Below are 27982 nucleotides of genomic sequence, written 5' to 3'. Positions count from 1 at the left end.
CATATACAGCTCTACTGTGTACACATACAGCTCAGCTACATGTACATTACACATACAGCTCTACTGTGTACACATACAGCTCAGCTACATGTACATTACACATATACAGCTCTACTGTGTACACATACAGCTCAGCTACATGTACATTACACATATACAGCTCTACTGTGTACACATACAGCTCAGCTACATGTACATTACACATATACAGCTCTACTGTGTACACATACAGCTCAGCTACATGTACATTACACATATACAGCTCTACTGTGTACACATACAGCTCAGCTACATGTACATTACACATATACAGCTCTACTGTGTACACATACAGCTCAGCTACATGCACATTACACATGTACAGCTCTACTGTGTACACATACAGCTCAGCTACATGTACATTACACATATACAGCTCTACTGTGTACACATACAGCCCAGCTACATGCACATTACACATATACAGCTCTACTGTGTACACATACAGCTCAGCTACATGCACATTACACACAGCTCTGCTGCAGACATATATAACACACACATACACAGCTCTGCACCACGCACATCACACACACACAGCTCTGCTGCATACACATAACTTCAGCTCATCCAGCAGCGATCACAACCAGCACAGCAGAGTCCTGCATACACTGAGCAGATGAGCCTAGAGCAGCAGCCCCTGATCATGTGACTCCTCCTCCTCCATGTGACTGATCACATGACGGTGACATCATCGCAGGTCCTGTAAGCACACGGCTCCTCTACAGATACAGGTAGGTGTGTGCGGTCGCTGTCAGATCAGGATTATTGGGGATGTTTATTATTCACCCCTTAAGGACACGGTGTATATTTATTATTTATATATATATACTAGCTGAGTACCCGGCATTGCCCGGTTTTTCCTTCCGAATCCTTGTTGGGGAGGAAAATCAACAAAGGAGGAAGCTTTTGACTTCATATCCCGTCCTCATATATTGTTGTCATATCCCAACCCTATATCCCATCCTCCTATCCCATTCTCCTATCCCGACCTCTTATCTCGACCTCCTATCCCGACGTCCTATCCCGACCTCCTATCCCGACCTCCTATCCCGTCCTCCTATCCCGACCTCCTATCTCGACCTCCTATCCCGTCCTCCTATCCCGACGTCCTATCCCGACGTCCTATCCGACGTCCTATCCCGACCTCCTATCCCGTCCTCCTATCTTGTCCTCCTATCCCATCCTCCTATCCCGACCTCTTATCCCGTCCTCCTATCCCGTCCTCCTATCCCATCCTCATATCTCGACCTCCTATCCCATCCTCCTATCTCGACCTCCTATCCCGACCATCCCGTCCTCCTATCCCGACCATCCCGTCCTCCTATTTTAACCTCCTATCTCGACCTCCTATCCCGACCGCCTATCCCGTCCTCATATCCCGACCTGTAATATGTGTACCAGGTATTGAAATATCTCCAGCCGTACAGAAGTTATGTGAGAACATACATTTCCCATTGATTTGCATGGGACTTTAAACAAAAATCCCGACCCTCACAAATGGGGGTAGTTAAGGGTTAAATTAACTATCCTATATTTTAAGTGGACATATAAGTAACATGTGACCAAGTATTATTTAAATATCTCCAGCCGTTTAGCTATATATTTATATATCATATATTTCCCATAGACTTGTATGGGACTTTAAACAAAAACCCCGACCCTGGCAAATGGGGGTGAGTAAGGGTTAAATCACCTATCCTATGTTTGTTGTTGACATATAAGTAACATGTGACCAAGTTTCATGTTAATATCTTTAGCCGTTTGGAAGTTTTTGTGGAACATATATTCATACATACACACGTTGAGTTTTATATATATATAGATATTTACACCCTGCACCCTCCATGTAGTGTGAGGTCAGGAGGTATAAGCAGCCGGCACTCACCAATGCTCTCCCCTCCATGTAGTGTGAGGTCAGGAGGTATAAGCAGCCGGCACTCACCAATGCTCTCCCCTCCATGTAGTGTGAGGTCAGGAGGTATAAGCAGCCGGCACTCACCAATGCTCTCCCCCTCCATGTAGTGTGAGGTCAGGAGGTATAAGCAGCCGGCACTCACCAATGCTCTCCCCTCCATGTAGTGTGAGGTCAGGAGGTATAAGCAGCCGGCACTCACCAATGCTCTCCCCTCCGTGTAGTGTGAGGTCAGGAGGTATAAGCAGCCGGCACTCACCAATGCTCTCCCCTCCATGTAGTGTGAGGTCAGGAGGTATATGCAGCTGGCACTCACCAATGCTCTCCCCTTCTCAGGCCTTGGTTGTCCTCACTGTTTCCTCCCTTCACAATCTTCTCCTGGGGGTATTGTTGCCACCCAGCTGGTAAATTACCAACACATCCGATATATGTATATATTTTTTTTTAAATTTTTATTAAAGGACAACTGCAGTGGTAAACATTTATATATGGAATAAAAAGAAAGCAAGTGTGTTGGCACTGCTAGCCCTGCTTCCCGTGACTCCCTTGATGTGCAGCTGAAACCTGTCTAATTGCGGTGCATAGGTGGTGGTGCTCTTGTGTGAAGGTACTAGCATCTTGCACACCGGTGCGGCGTGGAGCCGCTTTACCTGCACTTATCCCAGAATAAAGAAAAAGCATTGAAGAAGTGGTGAGTCGCCTGTATTTTTCTTTGTTTGGACGGTGAAACATTTCTATATGCCTGTGCCCGGGCCTCAAAAATAAACAAAATAACCTCATACATTCCTTCCTACGAGCCCCCGTTAGTCCGGCACAGGCCTCACGGTCCGTCAGTGCTGACGTCATTCCACTTCCTGGGGATGGGGACGCCGCAGAGCCGTCGGCGTATCACCGGCCGTAGCGATGTCCCGCCCCGGCCTGTGATAGGCTGAGCCCACTGTCATGTAAGGAGCTCTGGCCGGCTTCTTACATGATAGTGGGCTCAGCCTATCATCGGCCGGGGCGGGACATCGCTACGGCCGGTGATACAACGACGGCTCTGCGGCATCCCTGTCCCCAGGAAGTGGAATGATGTCGGCACTGACGGACCGTGAGGCCTGTGCCGGACCAACGGGGGCTCGTAGGAAGGTATGTATACGTTTATTTTGTTTATTTTTTAGGCCCGGGAATATATAAATGTTTACCACTGCAGTTGTCCTTTAAGGTACTTTCATAAGACAAAATAAAGAAAGACAATAAATCAACTTACAGCAAAAATCCAAGGGCCAAGTTAGACCGGAGGTAGGTAACATAACAAACAGTATACATAATGATGAACATCGTCATTACACGCCCCACACCCACCTCCCATAAGATAAAATCAAAACTGTAGTAAAGCAATTAAGCCCCTGGACTGGGCTATCAAAGAACAAGGGGGGGGGGGGGGTGTAATGGGGGGGGAGACAAAGAACAAAAACATATAACAGGACAACCTGGGGAGGAATCCCCACCAACAAACCAAAGAACACAAACATAAGACAACAGCTACAAAGAGGACAAGTCACAGAAAGAAAAGAAAGAAAGAGGAAGGAAAGACAAAGAAGATGAAGAGTAACAGGTTCACGCCGCTTGTCGGTCAGTGTAACGGTTCCATGGTTCCCATACAGAAAGAAACAATGTCACAGTGTCATTCAGTGAGGCCATAAGAGACTCCAAAGACCGGATTACACGGACACGGGCAATTAGGTCATCCTCAGAGGGAGGAAGAGTGCTTTTCCAATGTTTAGCAATAAGAGTCTTAGCAGCTGAGACTATGCGCATAAACGGTTTGAATGGCTTCTTCAATAAGGGCCGATAGGAGAGATGTAAGAGGTAAATCAAGGGGAACAGAAACACCTAAAACCACAGAAATCAATCGCTGTACCATCCTCCAATAGCCCACAATAAGCAGATATGACCAAAATATGTGAAATACCGAACCTAAGCCCACTCCACACCGCCAGCACTGAGGAGGGATCGTAGGGTTCAGTTTATTAAGCAGCTCAGGAAGTAATGGTACTGTCTCATTAACATCTTATATTGGGTCTCCTTGTAAGCCGTAAAAATGGATGTCTTAGAAGAATGTTCCCAATATCACCCGCCACTGGGGGAGAGAAATTACGGTTTTAAGGGCCTCCCACCATTGCATATAACAGTGGTGTCGCACCCTTTGGGGAGATAAGAAGGACTGAGTAAATATCAGAGAAATCCCTTAGTCTGGGGTCCAATCTGACAGATCTGCTCAAAGCTCAAAGAGATACAACCAATGACCTCTGTTTAGAGGACAAGTAATGGTGGAGCTGCAGGTAGTGCTGCAGATAGTCAGTCCTTTCAGAGAGATGGAAGTCCCTTCGAGAAACCAATTGTTCAAAGGACAGTAAAGTCCGAGAAAGGGGTCTACCAAATCTGCCCAACAAAAGAGACCCCCTAGAGCCCCATTCCCGAACCATGCCCGAAGTCGAGCCAGGCGGAAAATGAGGGTGATAGAGAAAAGACTGAAGGGGAGAAAAAGAGTAGTAAAACCGGAATTTCTTAGAGCTATAGTCCCAGACATAGCGGGAGAAAGACATAGGACCCGACAGCGGGCCAGAGAAGGCAGAAGGGGAAGAAAAGCTCCAGAGGAGTGCATTCAGAGGAATCGGAGCCAGCCAAAGCTTCTCCAACTCCCTCCACCTGCTATAGTCATGGTACGTCGACCACGCAGCCAGGTGGCGCAAATGGGCCGCCCAGTAATACTTAGTAACATCAGGGAAACCCAAGCCACCCATCCATCTACTAGCTAGCATCACAGACATCAGAAGCCGATGTCACTTAGTATCCCATATAAAATGGAAAATAGCGAACTGAAAGGAACGGAGGCCAGACAATGGGACCCTAACAGGCAAGGTCTCAAAAATGGTGAATTATACTCACCGATAATTCCTTTTCTGGAAGTCTCCATGACAGCACCCATGAGATAATCTCCTCCTCCTGATTGGGACAGGAAAAAACACTGAGAGGTTAAATTCCCCACCCTTCCTGTCCACACCAGTGTATTTATAAAGAACACCGAAGGAAAGGAAAAAAGTGCACCAAAAACCACTATAATAAAAAACCAAAGTGTAGGATGTATGGGTGCTGTCGTGGAGACTTCCAGAAAAGGAATTATCGGTGAGTATAATTCACCATTTCCTCCCCACGTCTCCACGACAGCACCTATGAGAAATACCAAAGAATTTACTTAGGGAGGGACTACAGCACTGAGAACTTTACGTCCAAAGGCCATATCCTCAGAAGACAAAATGTGAACTCTATAATGTCTGGAAAAAGTATGAAAGTCTTTCCAAGTGGCAGCTTTGCAAATCTGTTCTACAGAAGCTCCGGCTCTCTCTGCCCATGATGAGTAAATTGCTCTAGTAGAATGGGCCTTCAATTGTATAGGAGGGGCTTTACCTCTGGACACATAAGCCTCTGAAGTAGCGGTCTTAATCCATCTGGCTATAGAACTCCTAGAGGCTTTCTTGCCTCTATTAGGGCCAGCAAACTGAATAAACAGATTATCATCCTTCCTCCACTTACCAGTTCTTGCAATGTAGATGAGGACAGCTCTTCTAACATCCAAAAGACTATATGATTTTTCTAAGTCATTTTTTGGATTTGAACAGAAGGATGGAACCACAATTTCCTGTGATCTATGAAAGGTAGAGACAACCTTAGGGAGGAAGTTAGGATCAAGCTTAAAAATTATTTTGTCATCCAAAATTCTGATATAAGGCTCTCGGATAGAAAGAGCCTGAATTTCACCTACTCTCCTAGCTGTAGTGATGGTGTTCTGGATTAACTCATCGTTCTTGTAACTATGTCACTCCCAGCCAAATCCGTATACAGAATGTATATGCCGAAGCATAGAGAAATAAATCAGACAGAGCCATTGTGCTTTAGCGTTCCCTGTGTGCTGTCCACTGGGCTTTATTTCAAATCGTTCAAGCTTATATCACCTTTGTCACTAACATAAGTTCCCACCCCCTGCTAGGGGATGTTCTAGCATTTAGGGAGTGAGCAAATAGCATGAGGAATGTGCCTTGTCCTCATAGCACTCCACTTCCTGTAACTTTCCCGGGCTTTCTTTGTTCAAAGTCTTCACACGATGGGAGGGGTGATATGAGAGAGAGCAGATGGGGGAGGGGCAGATGGGGAAGGGGCCTCCTAAATGAATCATTTTTTTTACATGGAAGGAAACCATAGAAACATCTATTACAATGGTGATTAAAAATATAGTTTTGAGAGTCAAAAATTTTTCAGAAATAGAATCCAGAGGCTCAAAGGGATCCATTGGAAGAGCCACTAGAACTGTATTTAAATTCAACTGAGGACAGATATTTTAGTCTTAGGTCTGAGTCTGCTGGACGCTTTAATAAATCCTGAAATCCACATGTTATCAGCCAATTTTACATGATAGAGAACACTGAGAGCAGAAACCTGTACTTTGAGGGTACTAGGGGAAAGACCTAAATCAAATCCCTGCTGAAGGAAGTCTAGAATCTTAGGAATCACCGGAGTGTTGATAGAAAAAGAATCCCCACACCAAGAGATACATTTATTCCAGGTTTTAGCATAGATTCTAGAGGTAGTATCTTTACGGCTAGATGGAAGTGTATTTACTACCTTTTCAGAGAAACCTTCCTTCAGCAGAATGGACTTTTCAATTTCCATGCTGTCAAGATGAGGTTTTTGACCTGACGATGAAAGGATTGTCCCTGGGACAGCAGATCCTTTTGAGGACAAAGGCAGATGGGATCCTCTACAGCTAGAGAACTTTAATAGAGAGAACCAGCTCCTCTTTGGCCAGTATGGAGCTTCTAGGATTAGACTACAATGATAGTTCAATAGCTTCTGAAGGACCCGGGATATTAGCGGCAGGGGAGGAATGTGTATCCCATACTGAATGTCCAATCCTGAGCAAATACATCTACTGCTAGCGGAGAATCCCTTGGATTTAGGTAATAGAATAGATCCACCTTGTGATTTCTCTTGGTTGCAAACAGATCTATTTGAGGAACCCCCCATCTCTCCATAATCATCCTGAATGCCCACGGAGCTAGAGACCATTCCCCTGGGTCTAATATGTGTCTGCTCAGGAAGTCCGCCTCCAAGTTCCAGACCCCTTTGAGATGGACTGCTGAGATACAAAGCACCTTGTTTTCTGCCCAAGAAAATATTTGATGCGAAATTGACTGGAGAGCTGTGTGCCTTGGACCTCCCTGACTCCTTATAAAGGCCACTGCAGTCATGTTGTCCGAGTAAATGAGACTATGGCGATTTTTGCAGATCTCCTCTAACTCTTGGAGTGTCATCCATATTGCCAGTAACTCTCTGAAGTTGGACGATTTACTTGCTATCTGAGGATCCCATTTCCCTTGGACTACTCAAGACTCTGAGTGAGCACCCCATCCTCCTGCACTGGCATCCGTTGTTATGAGTAACTGGTTTGACTGAAACCAACTTACTCCCTTCTTTAAGTTTTTCTTGAACGTCCACCATCTTAGATGGGTTTTTACTTGAGTGGGAATTATCACTCTTCTGTCTAAAGCTTTCTGAGACTTGTCCCAAATGGCTAGGATCCACTTTTGTAGAGGCCTGGAGTGGAACTGAGCCCAAGCTACTGATTAGATGCATGATGTCATATGACCCACAGTGGACATTGCTGTCCTGATTGTACAGGAATGGAGGCTTAGAAATCTGGAGACTAATGCCTGCAGTAATACCCTTTTGGAATTCGGAAGAAAAGAGGCCTGGATCCTTGAATCCAAAAGGGTACCTAGGAAAATTTTCCTCTGACTGGGAAAAAGATCTGATTTGTCTAGATTTAAGATCCAACCCAACTTCTGGAGAACAAGTATTGTTCTCTGTAAATGAGTCCAGTTCCAGTATGTCGTCTAGATAAGGGATAATTAGAATAGACTCCTTCCTGAGAAGGGCAACCACCTCTGCTAGGACTTTGGTGAAAATTCGAGGCGCAGATGACAGGCCAAATGGGAAACAGACAAACTGAAAGTGGCAGACCCTGGACCCCCACTGGATGGCAAATCTCAAATATTTTTGGGAATTTGAATGGATGGGAATGTGGTAATATGCACTCACATCGATAGTCGCCATCACCGCCCCCTCCTTTATTAAATGAACTGCAGACTTTTTTGTAAACCACAAATTTGTTCAGGGGTTTCAGGTTTATAATTGTACGGAACTTCCCGTTTGGTTTGGAAACCAAAAACAGGGAAGAATAATGACCTAGGCCCCTCTGAAGGAGAGGAACCTCCTGGATAGCACCCAGGGTGAAAAGGTCCTGAACACCCTTGAGAACCAATTTCTGGTTTTTCTGACTCTGCTGAGTAACAACATACCTTGGAGGGGGAGGTGATGGCAACTCGATCCGGAGGCCCTGAGATATTATCTCTACTATCCAGGGATTGGGAATTAGAGACTCCCACACTGGGGCAAAATGGGAAAGCCTTGCCCCCACTGGCTTGGCGTCATTGCTAAGGGTTGGAAGAGGACTGACCGGGGTTAGTAAAGATATTTCTACCCCTACCTCCCTTCCTGTAAGACCAATGTCCTGTTTTCCCTTTACCTCCTATGAAAGATTGGTCTGACTGGGAAAAAAGACGAAAAGGAGGCTTTTTAGGTTGGACCTTATCTAAGGACAATAATTTTTTATTGTCTGCTGCTTTTTCCAAAATAGAATCCAACTCTGGACCAAACAAAATTGGTAGGTCCTCCCCATCTACCAGGGGCAGGTCACCGCAGATTATAGCAGGTTTTATGTCCTCAGGTAGCTAGCAGGCTACGTGGCCATCTTCTTAGGTACCAAGCCCGAACACCCCCCCCACACACACACACAGCCGGTATTTCAAACATGCTAGCGTTAATTTCATATTACAAATACCGGCCATGCAAATGGCTGGTATTTTACATTCAGTCCGCCCCGGCCTGCAGTAATGCAATTTCCCCCTGCCAGCTGCCCCCCTGAGCAGGGCAGAAGCCTCCGCTGCTGCTCACTGTGGCTAAGTGGCCACAGCCCGAGATTCCCCCTGCAGCCAGTGCGGCCACTTTAAATTAGTGAGCTGCGGCCTGCAGCTGTGACGAGTGACGTCCTCTTGCGCTGAGGAGCTGCGCAGGAGGACGTCACATGTCACTGAAGGTGCCGCCCTCCCCAGCAGCCCACTGGCTCCAACAGACTCCTGAGAGAGAAGCTGCCTGCAGTGAGGAGGTACAGGCAGCTCTCTGACCGTGGCGCTAGTAGAGAAATGAAGGAGGGAGGGGATCAATGTCTAAGGGGGTCAATGGTATTATGGTAGGGTGAAGTGGGGTGGGGACTGGATGGTTAGGATGGTGTTGTGGTGGGGTTTAATCAATTAACATGGCACGGGGGATCAGGGGGGTTTAAATTGAACCCCCCCTGTGCCATTTTAATCGACCCAGGACACAGTGTTATATAGAGGACATAGTGTTATATATATATAGAGGACATAGTGTTATATATAGAGGACACAGTGTTATATAGAGGACATAGTGTTATATATAGAGGACACTGTGTTATATATAGAGGACATAGTGTTATATAGAGGACATAGTGTTATATATAGAGGACATAGTGTTATATATAGAGGACATAGCGTTATATAGAGGACATTGTGTTATATAGCGGAAATAGTGATATATATAGGGGACACAGTGTTATATAGAGGACATAGTGTTATGTAGAGGACATAGTGTTATATAGAAGACAGTGTTATAAAGAGGACATAGTGTTATATATAGAGGACATTGTGTTATATAGAGGAAATAGTGTTATATATATAGAGGACATTGTGTTATATAGAGGGAGAGGTTTCTGCAGTAATATCAGGAAGTATTACTATACTGAGAGAGTAGTGGAGGCAGTAAATAGCCGTCCTGCAGAAGTGGGAGCTGCAAATAATACATTGAAGGAGTTTAGGCATAAGGCTATACCCCATATAAGATAGGGATAAGCATAAGGCTATCCTTCATATACGACAGGGATAGGCATAATTCTATCCTTCATATAAGATAGGGATAGACCAGGGGCGGACATATCGCCTGTGCAGCAGGTTCAGCTGCACAGGGGCCCAGCGTGTGAGGGGGCCCGCCCTCACACGCTGGGCCGGTCCTACCATCGGACCCAGTGCACAGGGCCACCATCAGGGGGTAAACCCATACACTTGTATGGGGCCCAGAGCTTCAGGGAGGCCCGGACGTCCCTGTACTTTTTTTTTTCCGGCTAGTCAGTGAGTGACTGCGACTGTCACTCACTGACTCCTGGCTGGGTACCTGTCAGAACTATGACCGGGCCTCATAGTCTGGGGGGCCCGCAGGACTATGAGGCCCGCTCTTTCTAGGGCGCAGGCCCCTTAAGAAGAACGGCAGGGCCGGACAGGCCAGGGGCTGATGGGAGTCGACGTGCCCCGCGCAGGCACGCACGTCTACTCCAGTCACCTGACCTGTCCCGGCGCGATCTCCAGTCCAGCAGCCTCCCGACGGATCCTCCCCGTGCAGTGGAACACTGTGACAGGAGCAGCAGCTGCACCGAACCCCGGCAGGGTAAGTGAACGGGGGGGGGGGGGGGGAGGGTTGGATGGGGGCTATGTTGTTTGCAGACTACAATGGTGATGAGAGGTGCAGGGGAACAGGTGCTTGGGGTGTTATAGGGGTGATGAGAGGGGGGTTATGGGGGGTAATGAGAGGTGCAGGGGGGTGTTATAGGGGTGATGAGAGGGGGGGTTATGGGGGTGATGAGAGATGCAGGGGGTTATGGGGGTGATGAGAGATGCAGGGGGGGTTATGGGGGTGATGAGAGATGCAGGGGGGGTTATGGGGGTGATGAGAGATGCAGGGGGGTTATGGGAGTGATGAGAGGTGCAGGGGGTGTTATGGGGGTGATGAGAGATGCAGGGGGGTTATGGGGGTGATGAGAGATGCAGGGGGGGTTATGGGGGTGATGAGAGATGCAGGGGGGGTTATGGGGGTGATGAGAGATGCAGGGGGGTTATGGGAGTGATGAGAGGTGCAGGGGGTGTTATGGGGGTGATGAGAGATGCAGGGGGGTTATGGGGGTGATGAGAGAAGCAGGGGGGGGTTATGGGGGTGATGAGAGATGCAGGGGGGGTTATGGGGGTGATGAGAGATGCAGGGGGGGTTATGGGGGTGATGAGAGATGCAGGGGGTTATGGGGGTGATGAGAGGGGGGTTATGGGGGTGATGAGAGATGCAGGGGGGGTTATGGGAGTGATGAGAGATGCAGGGGGGTTATGGGGGTGATGAGAGATGCAGGGGGGTTATGGGAGTGATGAGAGGTGCAGGGGGTGTTATGGGGGTGATGAGAGGTGCAGGGGGGTTATGGGAGTGATGAGAGGTGCAGGGGGTGTTATGGGGGTGATGAGAGATGCAGGGGGGTTATGGGGGTGATGAGAGATGCAGGGGGGGTTATGGGGGTGATGAGAGATGCAGGGGGGTTATGGGGGTGATGAGAGATGCAGGGGGGGTTATGGGGGTGATGAGAGATGCAGGGGGTTATGGGGGTGATGAGAGGGGGGTTATGGGGGTGATGAGAGATGCAGGGGGGGTTATGGGAGTGATGAGAGATGCAGGGGGGTTATGGGGGTGATGAGAGATGCAGGGGGGTTATGGGAGTGATGAGAGGTGCAGGGGGTGTTATGGGGGTGATGAGAGGTGCAGGGGGTGTTATGGTGGTGATGAGAGGGGGGGTGTTATGGGGTGATGAGAGGTGCAGGGGGGGTTATGGGGGTGATAAGAGGTGCAGGAGGGTGTTATGGGGGTGAAGAGAGGTGCAGGGGGGTGTTATGGGGGTGGTGAGAGATGCAGGGGGGGTTATAGTAGTGATGAGGAGAGGTGCAGGGGGATTATAGTAGTGATGAGGAGAGGTGTGGGGGGGTTATAGTAGTGATGAGGAGAGGTGTGGGGGTTATAGTAGTGATGAGGAGAGGTGCGGGGGGTTATAGTAGTGATGAGGAGAGGTGCGGGGGTTATAGTAGTGATAAGGAGAGGTGCGGGGGGTTATAATAGTGATGAGGAGAGGTGCGGGGGGGTTATAGTAGTGATGAGGAGAGGTGTGGGGGGTTATAGTAGTGATGAGGAGAGGTGCGGGGGGTTATAGTAGTGATGAGGAGAGGTGCGGGGGTTATAGTAGTGATAAGGAGAGGTGCGGGGGGTTATAATAGTGATGAGGAGAGGTGCGGGGGGTTATAATAGTGATGAGGAGAGGTGCCGGGGGGTTATAGTAGTGATGAGAGGTGCCTGGGGGGGTTATAGTAGTGATGAGGAGAGGTGCGGGGGGGTTATAGTAGTGATGAGAGGTGCCTGGGGGGGTTATAGTAGTGATGAGGAGAGGTGCGGGGGGGTTATAGTAGTGAGTAGTGATGAGGAGAGGTGTGGGGGGTTATAGTAGTGATGAGGAGAGGTGCAGGGGGTTATAGTAGCGATGAGGAGAGGTGCGGGGGTGGTTATAGTAGTGTTGAGGAGAGGTTTGGCAGGGGTTATGGGGGTGATGAGGACTGATGAGGACACAGAGGATAAGAGGTATTATATTTAGTGGGTATAGTGTGTGGCAGGATTATATTTAGTGGGTACAGTGTATAGCAGTATTATATTCAGGGTACAGTGTGTGGCAGGATTATATTTAGTGAGTACAGTGTATAGCAGTATTATATTCAGGGTACAGTATATAGCAGTATTATATTCAGAGTACGGTGTGTGGCAGGATTATATTTAGTGGGCACAGTGTATAGCAGTATTATATTCAGGGTACAGTGTATAGCAGTATTATATTCAGGGTACGGTGTGTGGCAGGATTATATTTAGTGGGCACAGTGTATAGCAGTATTATATTCAGGGTACAGTGTATAGCATTATTATATTCAGGGTACAGTGTATAGCAGTATTATATTCAGGGTACAGTGTGTGGCAGTATTATATTCAGGTTACAGTGTGTGGCAGGATTATATTTAGTGGATACAGTGTATAGAAGTATTATATTTAGTGGGTACAGTGTACAGCAGTATTATATTCAGGTTACAGTGTCTGGCAGTATTATATTTAGGGTACAGTGTGGGGCAGTATTATATTTAGTAGGTACAGTGAATAGCAGTATTATATTTAGTGGGTACAGTGTATGGCAGTATTCTATTCATGGTACAGTGTGTGGCAGTATTATATTCAGGGTACAGTGTGTGGCAGTATTATATTCAGGGTACAGTGTGTGGCAGTATTATATTCAGGGTACAGTGTGTGGCAGGATTATATTCAGGGTACAGTGTGTGGCAGGATTATATTCAGGGTACAGTGTGGGGCAGTATTTTATTTAGGTTACACTTTCTGGCAAGGTTATAATGATTATTGTCTTCATGCAGAGGATGAGGATCTGCTGACAAAGTGAGGAGCCAATGATGTCCGGATGTCAGACTCTGCAGAGAAGATGGAGCTGGAGGAAGACCTGGTCTCTGGACGAGATGAAGAAGAAAAGATTACAGAGAAGATATCACTTAAGTCAGAAGACGTCACTCAGGTCACTGACATCATTGTGTGTTCTTATGACTGTCCCATCAGAGCTGTAGTCACTTGTAAGTTCTGCAGTGATGATGGGTAAAACTGTGTCCAATCTGTGTTTCTTCAGCTGTTACAAAACTACAACTCACATTGCCAGAGGCTCTTCAGACATGATGGGAGTTTTAGCTTTCCAACAGCTGGAGAACCACTTCAACCAAGGTGATCGGTGGGGGTCTCAGGCCTTGAGTTGTGTAAGGGGCCCCGAAATTTCTGATGGCAGCCCTGCCAGTGCACATATGACAGGGAAACCAGTCTTGCCCAGTCACTAAACTGCTACTTACATCTGCCCATGGGGACTTCCTGGCTGAGGTGCGTGCAGTGAGTGACGTCATCGCAAGCACCTGGACGCTGACGTCCAGCGCAGAGCGTTCGATAACGTCACTTATAGCGCGCACCTCTGCCAGGAAGTCCTCTCAGGCAGATGTAAGTAGTGCAGGCAAGGTAAGAGTGTGTGGGTGAGTGAGAGTGTGTGTGTGTTTGTTTGTTGGGGTTATCCTACACTACCTTATGTGGGGAATCTATGCTACCTAATGTGGGGAATATATGCCATGCTACCTAATGTGGGGAATATATGCTACGCTACCTAATGTGGGGAAATTATGCAATGCTACCTAATGTGGGGAATATATGCTACATAATGTGAGGAAACTATGCTACCTAATGTGGGGGAACTGCTGCCTACCTAATGCAGATTAATGTGAGTTGCAGTGCAATTGTATGGCATATTACTTTTTTTTTTTGGGGGGGGGGGGGCCAGGCACATTCTTTGCACAGGGGCCCTCTGTTGTCTGTGTCCGCCCCTGGGATAGACATAAGGCTACCCTTCATATAAGATAGGGATAGACATAAGGCTATCCTTCATATAAGATAGGGATAGACATAAGGCTATCCTTCATATAAGATAGGGATAGACATAAGGCTATCCTCCATATAAGATCAGGATAGGCATAAGGTTAACCTCCATATAAGATAGAGATAGGCATAAGGTTATCCTCCATTTAAGATAGGGCCAGGGACTATTGATAGTATTTAGAATATTGGGCAAACTAGATGGGTCAAATGGTTCTTATCACCTAAAACATTCTATGTTTCTGTTTCGATGTGTCAGGACATGGCGGTCTATTACTCCATGGAGGAGTGGGAGTATGTAGGACACAAGGATCAGTACAAGGATCAGGTCATGATGGAGGATCAGCAGCCCCTCACATCACCAGGTAATAGACATGACTATATACACACGTCCTCTCATTATTTGTATGTAAAGAATGAATTCAGTCTCTGTATGTGTTCCCTACAGTCAGATCCAGTAAGAGAACAGCACCAGAGAGGTGTCCCCGCCCTCTTGAGGAGCAGTATAAGGAGGACATTACTACAGGGAAAGATGAGATCTATATTAAAGCTACAGACATAAAGGAAGAAGAAGAGACAGATGTGAGCAGTGATGAGCAGTATAAGGAGGAAATTCCTACAGTGAAAAATCTGAACAATATTAATAATACAGACATAAAGGAAGAAGAAGAGACAGTTGTGAGCAGTGATGAGCAGTATATGGAGGACATTTCTACAGGGAAAGATATGATCTATATTAATGCTACAGAAATAAAGGAACAAGAAGAAGAGACAGATGTGAGCAGTGATGAGCAGTATAAGGAGGACATTCCTACAGGGAAAAATCTGAACACTATTAATACTACAGACATAAAGGAAGAAGAAGAGACAGATGTGAGCGATGATGAGCAGTATATGGAGGACATTTCTACAGGGAAAGATATGATCTATATTAATGCTACAGAAATAAAGGAACAAGAAGAAGAGACAGATGTGAGCAGTGATGAGCAGTATAAGGAGGACATTCCTACAGGGAAAAATCTGAACACTATTAATACTACAGACATAAAGGAAGAAGAGACAGATGTGAGCGATGATGAGCAGTATATGGAGGACATTGCTAAAGGGAAAGATCTGATCTATATTAATGCTACAGACATAAAGGAGGAAGAAGAGACAGATGTGAGCGGTGATGAGCAGTTTAAGGAGGACATTCCGACATGTAACCACCCAAGTGAGTAGTAACCACTAAATACAGAGCAGATTTACGTCCTGGAGTGTGAAGCACCAGGATGTTAATTTACGCCCATTGTTGTGAAGGAGTTAAAATCCTTTTATCTCCTTGTTTTAATACCTTTTTTTATTCAATTTGTTCTTGAATGTGATGTGAATGAACATCAGCAATTTTGGTGTTTGGAAATTTTTTTGTGTTCGTGTCGTTGATCGCGCAGGATCAGGAATATGACCATTTAATAGCTCAGACAATTCTGTACGTGGTGATAGTAAGATTCCTTATGTAGATCAGTGTAATGCATATGCACTAGATCAGAGCTCTATTGGGCAGCCTGTAGACACCGAGGCCTTGTCCTGACAACCGATCGGCACCCCGCAATTATATCGGCAGAATTTTGTAAAGTGGCGCAATAAATTTTTAACTTATTGGGGACATTGAAGCTCAGCTGATCCTGCTTATACTCTGGGGTCCCGGTTGCTATCAACAGCCTGGATCCACAGCTAATGCTCATTGATCAGCTGAGAGGATGGGGGGCCCTTATCTAGCACCACGTCGCCATGGCAGACTGTAGTAATGCAGGGACTAAATTAATGTTTTCTATGGAGACTAAAAAAAATTGTGAATTAAGTGTTAAAAAAAGTTTCTTACTTTTTTCTATTTTTTTATAAAGAGTACCTGTCATGAAACTAAACTTTTAACCCCTTAAGGACCAGGCCCATTTTGCAGTGGTAAACATTTACCGTAAATATGCCCTTGCCCGGGCCTCAAAAATAAACAAAATAAACTCATACATACCTTCCTACGAGCCCCCGTTGGTCCTGCACAGGCCTCACGGTCTGGCAGTGCTGACGTCATTCCACTTCCTGGGGACGGGGACGCCGCAGAGCCGTCGGCGTATCACCGGCCGCAGCGATGTCCCGCCCCGGTCGGTGATAGGCTGAGCGCACTGTCATGTAAGGAGCCGGCCAGAGCTCCTTACATGACAGTGGGCTCAGCCTATCACCGACCGGGGCGGGACATCGCTACAACCAGTGATACGCCGACAGCTCTGCGGCGTCCCCGTCCCCAGGAAGTGGAATGACGCCAGCACTGCCGGACCATGAGGCCTGTGCCGGACCAACGGGGGCTCGCAGGAAGGTATGTTTGAGTTTATTTTGTTTATTTTTGAGGCCCGGGCATATATAAAAGTTGTTACGCCTAGCGCTCCGGGTCCCCGCTCCTCCCCGGAGCGCGTACGGCGTCTCTCTCTCCGCAGCGCCCCGGTCGGTCCCGCTGACCGGGAGCGCTGCACTGTCATGGCCATCGGGGATGCGATTCGCACAGCGGGACGCGCCCGCTCGCGAATCGCATCCCAGGTCACTTACCCGTTCCCGTCTCCTGCTGTCATATGCTGGCGCGCGCGGCTCCGCTCTCTAGGGCACGCGCGCGCCAGCTCCCTGAGACTTAAAGGGCCAGTGCACCAATGATTGGTGCCTGGCCCAATTAGCTTAATTGGCTCCCACCTGCTCCCTGGCTATATCTGAGCTCCTCCCTTGCACTTCCTGGCCGGATCTTGTTGCCCTTGTGCCTAGTGAAAGCGTTTTGTGTGTCTAAAGCCTGTGTACCAGAACTTCTGCTATCCACCCTGACTACGAACCTTGCCGCCTGCCCCCGACCTTCTGCTACGTCCGACCTTGCTTCTGTCTACCCCCCTTGTACCGCGCCTATCTTCAGCAGTCAGAGAGGTTGAGCCGTTGCTAGTGGATACGACCTGGTCACTACCGCCGCAGCAAGTTCATCCCGCTTTGCGGCGGGCTCTAGTGAAAACCAGTAGTGACTTAGAACCGATCCACTAGCACGGTCCACGCCAATCCCTCTCTGGCACAGAGGATCCACTACCTGCCAGCCGGCATCGTGACAGTAGATCCGGCCATGGATCCCGCTGAAGTTCCTCTGCCAGTTGCCGCCGACCTCCCTACACTGGTCGCCCAGCAAGCCCGACAAGAGCACCAGCTGTCGTACTTGACCACCATGACACAGCAACTCCAGTCGCAGCTACAGCAGCTCCAGTCACAGCAACAGCAATTTCAGTCTCAGCTGCAGCAGCAACATCCATCTCCTCCGCCAGCTCCTGCACCTCTTCCGCAGCGAGTGGCCACTCCTAGCCTCCGCCTGTCCTTGCCGGACAAATTTAATGGGGACTCTAAGTTTTGCCGTGGCTTTCTTTCGCAATGTTCCCTGCACTTGGAGATGATGTCGGACCAGTTTCCTACTGAAAGGTCTAAGGTGGCTTTCGTAGTCAGTCTTCTGTCTGGAAAAGCTCTGTCATGGGCCACACCGCTCTGGGACCGCAATGACCCCGTTACTGCCTCTGTACACTCCTTCTTCTCGGAAATTCGAAGTGTCTTTGAGGAACCTGCCCGAGCCTCTTCTGCTGAGACTGCCCTGCTGAACCTGGTCCAGGGTAATTCTTCCGTTGGCGAGTACGCCATACAATTCCGTACTCTTGCTTCAGAACTATCCTGGAATAATGAGGCCCTCTGCGCGACCTTTAAAAAAGGCCTATCCAGCAACATTAAAGATGTTCTGGCCGCACGAGAAACTCCTGCTAACCTGCATGAACTCATTCATCTAGCCACTCGCATTGACATGCGTTTTTCTGAGAGGCATCAAGAGCTCCGCCAGGAAAAAGACTTAGATCTCTGGACACCTCTCCCACAGTCTCCATTGCAATCTGCGCCTAGGCCTCCCGCCGAGGAGGCCATGCAAGTGGATCGGTCTCGCCTGACCCTGGAAGAGAGGAATCGCCGTAAGGAAGAGAATCTTTGTCTGTACTGTGCCAGTACCGAACATTTTTTGGTGGATTGCCCTATCCGTCCTCCACGTCTAGGAAACGCACGCTCGCACCCAGCTCTCGTGGGTGTGGCGTCTCTTGATGCTAAGTCGACTTCTCCACGTCTCACGGTGCCTGTACGGATTTCTACTTCAGCCAGCTCTTCCCTCTCAGCCGTGGCCTGCCTGGACTCTGGTGCCTCTGGAAATTTTATTCGGGAGTCCTTGGTGAATAAATTCCGCATCCCGGTGACCCGTCTTGTCAAGCCACTCCACATTTCCGAGGTCAACGGAGCCAGGTTGGATTGCACCGTGCGTTATCGCACGAAGCCCCTCCTAATGTGCATCGGACCGCATCACGAGAAAATTGAGTTTTTGGTCCTCTCCAATTGCACGTCCGAAATTCTCCTGGGACTACCCTGGCTTCAACACCATTCCCCAACCCTGGATTGGTCCACAGGGGAGATCAAGAGTTGGGGTACCTCTTGCTTCAAGGACTGCCTTAAACCGGTTCCCAGTACTCCCTGCCGTGACCCTGTGGTTCCTCCTGTATCCGGTCTCCCTAAAGTCGTTATGGACTCTGCCTGCCTTAAGAAGTGCCTCTCCCCCCCTCCCAGTCCAGTCAGGCAAGCCTCGGTGCCTCCTCATGGCCCTCGTCCTGGTGTCACACTGCCCCGTGCCAGGCCTCGCCCTCTGCCCTCCCTCCCCATTCCTACCCCTGCTGTTCTGCCTGCCGTTGAGGAATCCCTCCATCCTTTCCCGGTCTCCTCATCCCAGGGGAGGCAGTTACCGGACAAAGAGAAGGGGAGACCTAAGGGGGGGGTACTGTTACGCCTAGCGCTCCGGGTCCCCGCTCCTCCCCGGAGCGCGTACGGCGTCTCTCTCTCCGCAGCGCCCGGTCGGTCCCGCTGACCGGGAGCGCTGCACTGTCATGGCCGTCGGGGATGCGATTCGCACAGCGGGACGCGCCCGCTCGCGAATCGCATCCCAGGTCACTTACCCGTTCCCGTCTCCTGCTGTCATATGCTGGCGCGCGCGGCTCCACTCTCTAGGGCGCGCGCGCGCCAGCTCCCTGAGACTTAAAGGGCCAGTGCACCAATGATTGGTGCCTGGCCCAATTAGCTTAATTGGCTCCCACCTGCTCCCTGGCTATATCTGAGCTCCTCCCTTGCACTTCCTGGCCGGATCTTGTTGCCCTTGTGCCTAGTGAAAGCGTTTTGTGTGTCTAAAGCCTGTGTACCAGAACTTCTGCTATCCACCCTGACTACGAACCTTGCCGCCTGCCCCCGACCTTCTGCTACGTCCGACCTTGCTTCTGTCTACCCCCCTTGTACCGCGCCTATCTTCAGCAGTCAGAGAGGTTGAGCCGTTGCTAGTGGATACGACCTGGTCACTACCGCCGCAGCAAGTCCATCCCGCTTTGCTTCGGGCTCTGGTGAAAACCAGTAGTGACTTAGAACCGATCCACTAGCACGGTCCACGCCAATCCCTCTCTGGCACAGAGGATCCACTACCTGCCAGCCGGCATCGTGACAAAAGTGTACCACTGCAGTTGTCCTTAAAGGACCAGAGCCTTTTTTGCACTTCTGAACACTGTCACTTTAAGCATTAATAACTATGGAATGCTTTTACTTTTCATTCTGATTCCGAAATGGTTTTTTCCTGACATGTTCTACTTTATGTTAGTGGTAAAATGTTGTCGATACTTGCAGCATTTCTTGGTGAAAAATTCAAAAATTTGATGAAAAAATTGAAAATTTTGCATTTTTCGAATTTTGAAGCTCTCTGGTTGTAAAATAAATAGACATTCCAAATAAATTATATTTTGATTCATAAATACAATATGTCTACTTTGTTTGCATCATAAAATTGACAAGTTTTTACTTTTGGAAGACATCAGAGGGCTTCAAAGTTCAGCAGCAATTTTCCAATTTTTCACAAAATTTTCAAAATTGGAATTTTTCATGGACCAGTTCAGGGTTGAAGTGGATTTGAAGGGCCTTCTTATTAGAAATTCCCCATAAATTACCCCATTATAAAAGCTGAACCCCTCAAAGTAGTTAAAATGACATTCAGTAAGTGTGTTAACCCTTTAGGTGTTTCACAGGAATAGCAGCAAAGTGAAGGAAAAAATTCAAAATCTTCATTTTTTACACTCGCATGTTCTTGCAGACCCAGTTTTTGAATTTTTACAAGAGGTAAAAGGAAAAAAATCCTCTCAAAATTTGTAACCCAATTTCTCTCGAGTAAGAAGATACCTCATATGTGGATGTCAAGTGTTCATCGGGCGCAGTAGAGGGCTCAGAAGGGAAGGAGCGATAATTGGATTTTGGAGAGAGTTTTTCTGAAATGGTTTTTGGGGGGCATGTCATATTTAGGAAGCCCCTATGGTGCCAGAACAGCAAAAAAAAAAAACACATGGCATACCATTTTGGAAACTACACCCCTCAAGGCACGTAACAAGGGGTCCAGTGAGCCTTAACACCCCACAGATGTTTGACGACTTTTTGTAAATGAAAAAAATATTTTTTTCACTAAAGTGCAGGTTTTCCCCCAAATTTACCATTTTTACAAGGGGTAATGGGAGAAAATGCCCCCCAAAATTTGTAACCCCATCTCTTCTGAGTATGGAAATACCCCATGTTAAAATGCTCTGTGGGCAAACTACAATGCTCAGAAGAGAAGGAGTCACATTTGGCTTTTGGAAAGCAAATTTTGCTGAAATAGTTTTTGGGAGGCATGTCTCATTTAGGAAGCCCCTGTGGTGCCAGAACAGCAAAAACAAAACAAAAAAAAAACATGGCATACTATTTTGGAAACTACACCCCTCAAGGAACGTAACAAGCGGTACAGGGAGCCTTAACACCTCACAGGTATTTGATGACTTTTTGTTAAAGTCGGATGTGTAAATGAAAAAAAAATGTTTCACTAAAATGCTGTTTTTTCCCCAAATTTTTAATTTTTACAAGGGGTAATAGGAGAAAATGACCCCCAAAATGTGTAACCCCATTTTCTTCTGAATATGGAAATACCTCATGTGTGGACGTCAAGTGCTCTGCTGGTGCACTACAATGCTCAGAAGATGAGGAGCGCCATTGAGCTTTTGGAAAGAGAATTTGTTTGGAATGGAAGTCAGGGACCATGTACGTTTACAAAGCCCCCCGTGGTGCAAGAACAGTGGACCCCCCCCCCACATGTGACCCCATTTTGGAAACTACACCCCTCACAGAATTTAATAAGGGGTGCAGTGAGTATTTACACCCACTGGTGTTTGACAGATCTTTGGAACAGTGGGCTGTGCAAATTAAAAATTACATTTTTCATTTTCACAGATCACTGTTCCAAAACTCTGTCACACACCTGTGGGGCGTAAATGCTCACTGTACCCCTTATTACATTACATGAGGGGTGTAGTTTCCAAAATGGGGTCACATGTGGGGGGGGGGTCCATTGTTCTGGCACTATGGGGGCTTTGTAAACACACGTGGCCTTAAATTCCGGACAAATTTTCTCACCAAAATACCAATGGCGCTCCTTCTCTTCTGAGCATTGTTGTTTGCCCGCAGAGCACTTTACATTCACATATGGGGTATGTTCTTACTCAGAAGAGATGGGGTTACAAATTTTGGGGGCTTTTTTCCTCTTTTCGCTTGTGAAAATAGGAAACACCAGCATTTTAGTGAAAAATCTTTTTTTTTTTCATTTTCCCATCCAACTTTAATGAAAATTCATCAAACACCTATGGGGTGTTAATGCTCACTATACCCCTTGTTACGTTCCGTGAGAGGTGTAGTTTCCAAAATGGGGTCACATGTGGGTATTTTTTTTGCGTTTATGTCAGAACTGCTGTAAAATCAGCCACCCCTGTGCAAATTAGGCCTCAAATGTACATAGTGCACTCTCACTCCTGAGCCTTGTTGTGCGCCCGGAGAGCATTTTACGCCCACATATGGGGTATTTCCGTACTCAGGAGAAATTGCGTTACAAATTTTGGGGGTCTTTTTTCCCTTTTACCGCTTGTGAAAATAAAAAGTATGGGGCAACACCAGCATGTTAGTATAATTTTTTTTTTATTTTTTTACACTAGTAGGCTGGTGTAGCCCTCATTTTTTCCTTTTCATAAGGGGTAAAAGGAGAAAAAGCCCCCCAAAATTTGTAGTGCAATTTCTCCCTTGAAATACGACAGGGCTCCGAAGTGAGAGAGCGCCATGCGCATTTGAGGACTATATTAGGGATTGCATATGGGTGGACATAGGGGTATTCTAGTGATTCCCAAGCAGGGTGCCTCCAGCTGGTGCTAAACTCCCAGCATGCTTGGACAGTCAGTGGCTGTCCTGAAATGCTGGGAGTTGTTGTTTTGCAACAGCTGGAGGCTCTGTTTTGGAAACACCGCCGTACAATACATTTTTCATTTTTATTAGGAGGGGGGGGGGGGACAGTGTAAGGGGGTGTATATGTAGAGTTTTACCCTTTATTATGTGTTAGTGTAATTTAGTGTTTTTAGGGTACAGTCACACTGGCAGAGGTTTATAGTGAGTTTCCCGCTAGGAGTTTGCGCTGCGGCGAAAAATTTGCCGCAGCTCAAACTTGAAGCAGGTAACTCACTGTAAACCTGCCCGTGTGAATGTACCCTGTAAGTTCACACAGGGGGGCAAACCTCCAGCTGTTGCAAAACTACAACTTGTACTTTTGCAACAGCTTGGGGCACACTGGTTGGAAAACCTTCAGTTAGATTCTGTTACCTAACTCAGTATTTTCCAACCAGTGTGCCTCCAGCTGTTGCAAAACTACAACTCCCATCATGTACGGTCTATCAGTGCATGCTGGGAGTTGAAGTTTGCCACAGCTGGAGGCACACTGGTTGCGAAACACTGAGTTAGGTAACAAACTTCGCAACCAGTGTGCCTTCAGCCATTGCAAAAGCTACAACTTTCAGCATGCAGTGACAACTGAAGGGCATGCTGGGACTTGTAGTTATGCAACAGCAGGAGGCATACTACTAACACTCCCAGCATGCCCTTTGGCTGTCCGTGCATGCTGGGGGTTGTAGTTATGCAACAGATGGAGGCACACTGGTTGCAAAACACAGAGGTTGTTACTTAACTCAGTGTTTCCCAACCAGTGTGCCTCCAACTACAACTCCCAGCATGCCCAAACAGCTGAAGGACATGTTGGGAGTTGTAGTTTTGCAACATCTGGAGGGCCACAGTTTGGAGACCACTGTGCAGTAGTGTCCAAACTATAGCCCTCCAGATGTTGCAAAACTTCAACTCCAAGCATGCCCGGACTTTCCAGAATCTACTGAAGACATAAATGGGGGGTAGGTATGAAAGTGAATGTAATGAAGAAGCCGTATGGTGTATACAGGGGTAGGGGCACATACATGGGGGAGGGGAGGAGAGAGGGGCCGATGTGGGGAGAATCCACTGAACACATAAATGGGGGGTAGGTATGAAAGTGAATGTAATGAAGAAGCCGTATGGTGTATACAGGGGTAGGGGCACATACATGGGGGAAGGGAGGAGAGAGGGGCCGATGTGGGGAGAATCCACTGAACACATAAATGAGGGGTAGGTATGAAAGTGAATGTAATGAAGAAGCCGTATGGTGTATACAGGGGTAGGGGCACATACATGGGGGAGGGGAGGGGCCGATGTGGGGAGAATCCACTGAACACATAAATGGGGGGCAGGTATGAAGGTGAATGTAATGAAGAAGCCGTATGGTGTATACAGGGGTAGGGGCACATACATGGGGGAAGGGAGGAGAGAGGGGCCGATGTGGGGAGAATCCACTGAACACATAAATGGGGGGTAGGTATGAAAGTGAATGTAATGAAGAAGCCGTATGATGTATACAGGGGTAGGGGCACATACATGGGGGAGGGGAGGAGAGAGCGGCCGATGTGGGGAGAATCCACTGAACACATAAATGGGGGGTAGGTATGAAAGTGAATGTAATGAAGAAGCCGTATGGTGTATACAGGGGTAGGGGCACATACATGGGGGAGGGGAGGGGCCGATGTGGGGAGAATCCACTGAACACATAAATGGGGGGTAGGTATGAAAGTGAATGTAATGAAGAAGCCGTATGGTGTATACAGGGGTAGGGGCACATACATGGGGGGAGGGGAGGAGAGAGGGGCCAATGTGGGGAGAATCCACTGAACACATAAATGGGGGGCAGGTATGAAGGTGAATGTAATGAAGAAGCCGTATGGTGTATACAGGGGTAGGGGCACATACATGGGGGAGGGGAGGGGCCGATGTGGGGAGAATCCACTGAACACATAAATGGGGGGTAGGTATGAATGTAATGAAGAAGCCGTATGGTGTATACAGGGGTAGGGGCACATACATGGGGGAGGGGAGGAGAGAGGGGCCGATGTGGGGAGAATCCACTGAACACATAAATGGGGGTCAGGTATGAAAGTGAATGTAATGAAGAAGCCGTATGGTGTATACAGGGGTAGGGGCACATACATGGGGGAGGGGAGGAGAGAGGGGCCGATGTGGGGAGAATCCACTGAACACATAAATGGGGGGTAGGTATGAAAGTGAATGTAATGAAGAAGCCGTATGGTGTATACAGGGGTAGGGGCACATACATGGGGGAGGGGAGGAGAGAGGGGCCGATGTGGGGAGAATCCACTGAACACATAAATGGGGGGTAGGTATGAAAGTGAATGTAATGAAGAAGCCGTATGGTGTATACAGGGGTAGGGGCACATACATGGGGGAGGGGAGGAGAGAGGGGCCGATGTGGGGAGAATCCACTGAACACATAAATGGGGGTCAGGTATGAAAGTGAATGTAATGAAGAAGCCGTATGGTGTATACAGGGGTAGGGGCACATACATGGGAACAGTCATGGCCATCAGTGGAGACAGACTGGGGGATGAGACAATACACGGACACAACAGACCGGAGTGATGGGGAGAATGTTCCACCATATTCTGGGATCATTCTGCACTTATAAAGATGATAAATACAGGAAAGATTTTATGGTTATGACTCAAATATAATAAATGTTTTATTCTCTGCAGATTCTTGTAGCAGGAGATCAGAGGAGAATCTTATATCTTCAGATTATAAAGCAGATGATGATATCACACAAGATACATATGAAGAACATTCCATTATCCCAGATACACCCTCAGCCCTTCACAGCCAAGATCTGTCATCTCATCCTTATATACAGGTCCTGTCTTCTCAGTCATCACAGGATGTTACACAGAATGAAAGTCACAGAAGGGGTGTTGAGCCTCAAAAAGCTCTCACAGGGGAGAAGCCATTTTCATGTTCAGAATGTGGGATATGTTTTACTCAGGAATCAAATCTTGTTCAACATCAGAGAATTCACACTCGGGAGAAGCTATTTTCATGTTCAGAATGTGGACATTGTTTTACTAATAAGTCAAGTCTTCTTGAACATCAAATAATTCACACAGTGGAGAAGCTTTTTTCATGTGCAAAATGTGGGAAATGTTTTACTCGGAAATCAGATGTTGTTGAACATCTAAGAACTCACACAGTGGAGAAGCTATTTTCATGTTCAGAATGTGGGAAATGTTTTACTAATAAGTCAAGTCTTCTTGAACATCAAATAATTCACACAGGGGAAAAGCCATTTGCATGTTCAGAATGTGGGATATGTTTTACTCAGGAATCGAATCTTGTTCGGCATCAGAGAATTCACACAGGAGGGGAGATATTACAATGCCCAGAATGTGGAAAATGTTTAATTCGAAAATCAAATGATGTTCAGCATCAGGGAATTCACACAGATGTTAAATTATTTCAATGCCCAGAATGTGGGAAATGTTTTACTCGGAAATCAGATGTTGTTGAACTTCTAAGAACTCACACACAGGAGAAATTTATATGCTCAGAATGTGGAAAATCTTTTACTGACAAATCAGGACTTGTAACACATCAAAAAACTCACACAGGAGAGAGGCCATTTTCATGTTCAGAATGTGGGAAATGTTTTATTAACAAATCAGGTCTTGTTCAACATCAGAAAAGTCACACAAAGGAGAAACCATTTTCATGCACAGAATGTGGGAAATGTTTTATTCAAAAATCACATCTTGTTATACATCAAAGAACTCACTCAGGAGAGAAACCATTTTCATGTTCAGAATGTGGGAAATGTTATGTTCACAAAGGAAGTCTTGTTCATCATCAGACTAGACGGTTTCACTTTTTTGGGGGAAATAACAGCTCCACTGGCTCAAATGGGTAAACCCTATGTGGCTCCTAAAGGGGAACCTACAGACAAATCATTGAAAGATTTGGCCACAAATTGGGACTGATTATTAAAACTTAACCTTTAATATATATATATATATACATACCATATAAAATTGGAGTCCAAAGTTTATTATAAACACATTAACACAGTGAAAAAATAACAAGATTACATACAGAATGGCCCAACGACCCAGAGCCAAGCAGGTCCAAGGAGGGGACCAAGGGGGAATGCAGGTTTGATGTTACTGCAGAGAAGGGATAGTGCCCATCCTGTACTGAATACCCCATAGATCTGTCCCTATGTTTGGAGGGACCCATCTCCTAAACAGGATGTCCTAAACCACGGTGACGGTCCCTCTACTGGAGGGAGAAATAACGGGGACAGACACGGCCCTGAGGAGTCCTGAACCTAGAGGGATCCTGAGTTATGGTTCCATCTCAGCAGCCGGAATCATCAGTCAGGTTGTAACTGAATCTGGTGGGTAAAGTCTGAAGGTGTGAGGGGGCTGCAGACTGGAGATGGGGCTTGTTCCCTGGTCTACACCAGACTGACTAAATACTTTGAGGTTTCCTCTCTGTCCCAGGGGACTAGCGAACAGCTCTACTATGTTCACAAACAGCTCAGCTACATGTACATTACACATATACAGCTCTACTATGTTCACAAACAGCTCAGCTACATGTACATTACACATATACAGCTCTACTGTGTACACATAAAGCTCAGCTACATGTACATTACACACATACAGCTCTACTGTGTACACATACAGCTCAGCTACATGTACATTACACATATACAGCTCTACTGTGTACACATACAGCTCAGCTACAGGTACATTACACATATACAGCTCTACTGTGTACACATACAGCTCAGCTACATGTACATTACACATATACAGCTCTACTGTGTACACATACAGCTCAGCTACATGCACATTACACATATACAGCTCTACTGTGTACACATACAGCTCAGCTACATGTACATTACACATATACAGCTCTACTGTGTACACATACAGCTCAGCTACATGCACATTACACATATACAGCTCTACTGTGTACACATACAGCTCAGCTGCATGTACATTACACATAAACAGCTCTACTGTGTACACATACAGCTCAGCTACATGTACATTACACATATACAGCTCTACTGTGTACACATACAGCTCAGCTACATGCACATTACACATATACAACACTACTGTGTACACATACAGCTCAGCTACATGTACATTACACATATACAGC

At 47.0% G+C, this 27982-nt stretch overlaps 2 protein-coding genes across 2 annotated transcripts in view; both read left to right on the top strand.

The window, feature by feature from the left end:
• The first annotated feature begins 757 nt into the window (after positions 1-757).
• On the top strand, positions 758-27690 carry LOC130297620 (zinc finger protein 436-like). Its single transcript, XM_056550308.1, has 4 exons — positions 758-773; positions 14700-14805; positions 14889-15653; positions 25510-27690. The coding sequence occupies exons 2-4, from the start codon at positions 14703-14705 to the stop codon at positions 26709-26711; spliced, it is 2070 nt and encodes a 689-aa protein (XP_056406283.1). The 5' UTR covers positions 758-773; positions 14700-14702; the 3' UTR covers positions 26712-27690.
• LOC130297668 (gastrula zinc finger protein XlCGF26.1-like) overlaps positions 10406-27982 on the top strand; it is a 106714-nt gene continuing 89137 nt past the window's right edge. Inside the window, exons 1-2 of the mRNA XM_056550392.1 lie at positions 10406-10570; positions 13396-13605. The gene's annotated coding sequence lies outside the window, so the exon portion shown is untranslated. The remainder of the gene's footprint in view (positions 10571-13395; positions 13606-27982) is intronic.

Source organism: Hyla sarda, chromosome 1 (assembly GCF_029499605.1).
Source record: "Hyla sarda isolate aHylSar1 chromosome 1, aHylSar1.hap1, whole genome shotgun sequence".
In the NCBI taxonomy this organism is placed as follows: domain Eukaryota; kingdom Metazoa; phylum Chordata; class Amphibia; order Anura; family Hylidae; genus Hyla; species Hyla sarda.
The sequence above is the reverse complement of the archived record's forward strand: the minus strand, read 5'-3'. Positions and strand labels throughout refer to the sequence as shown.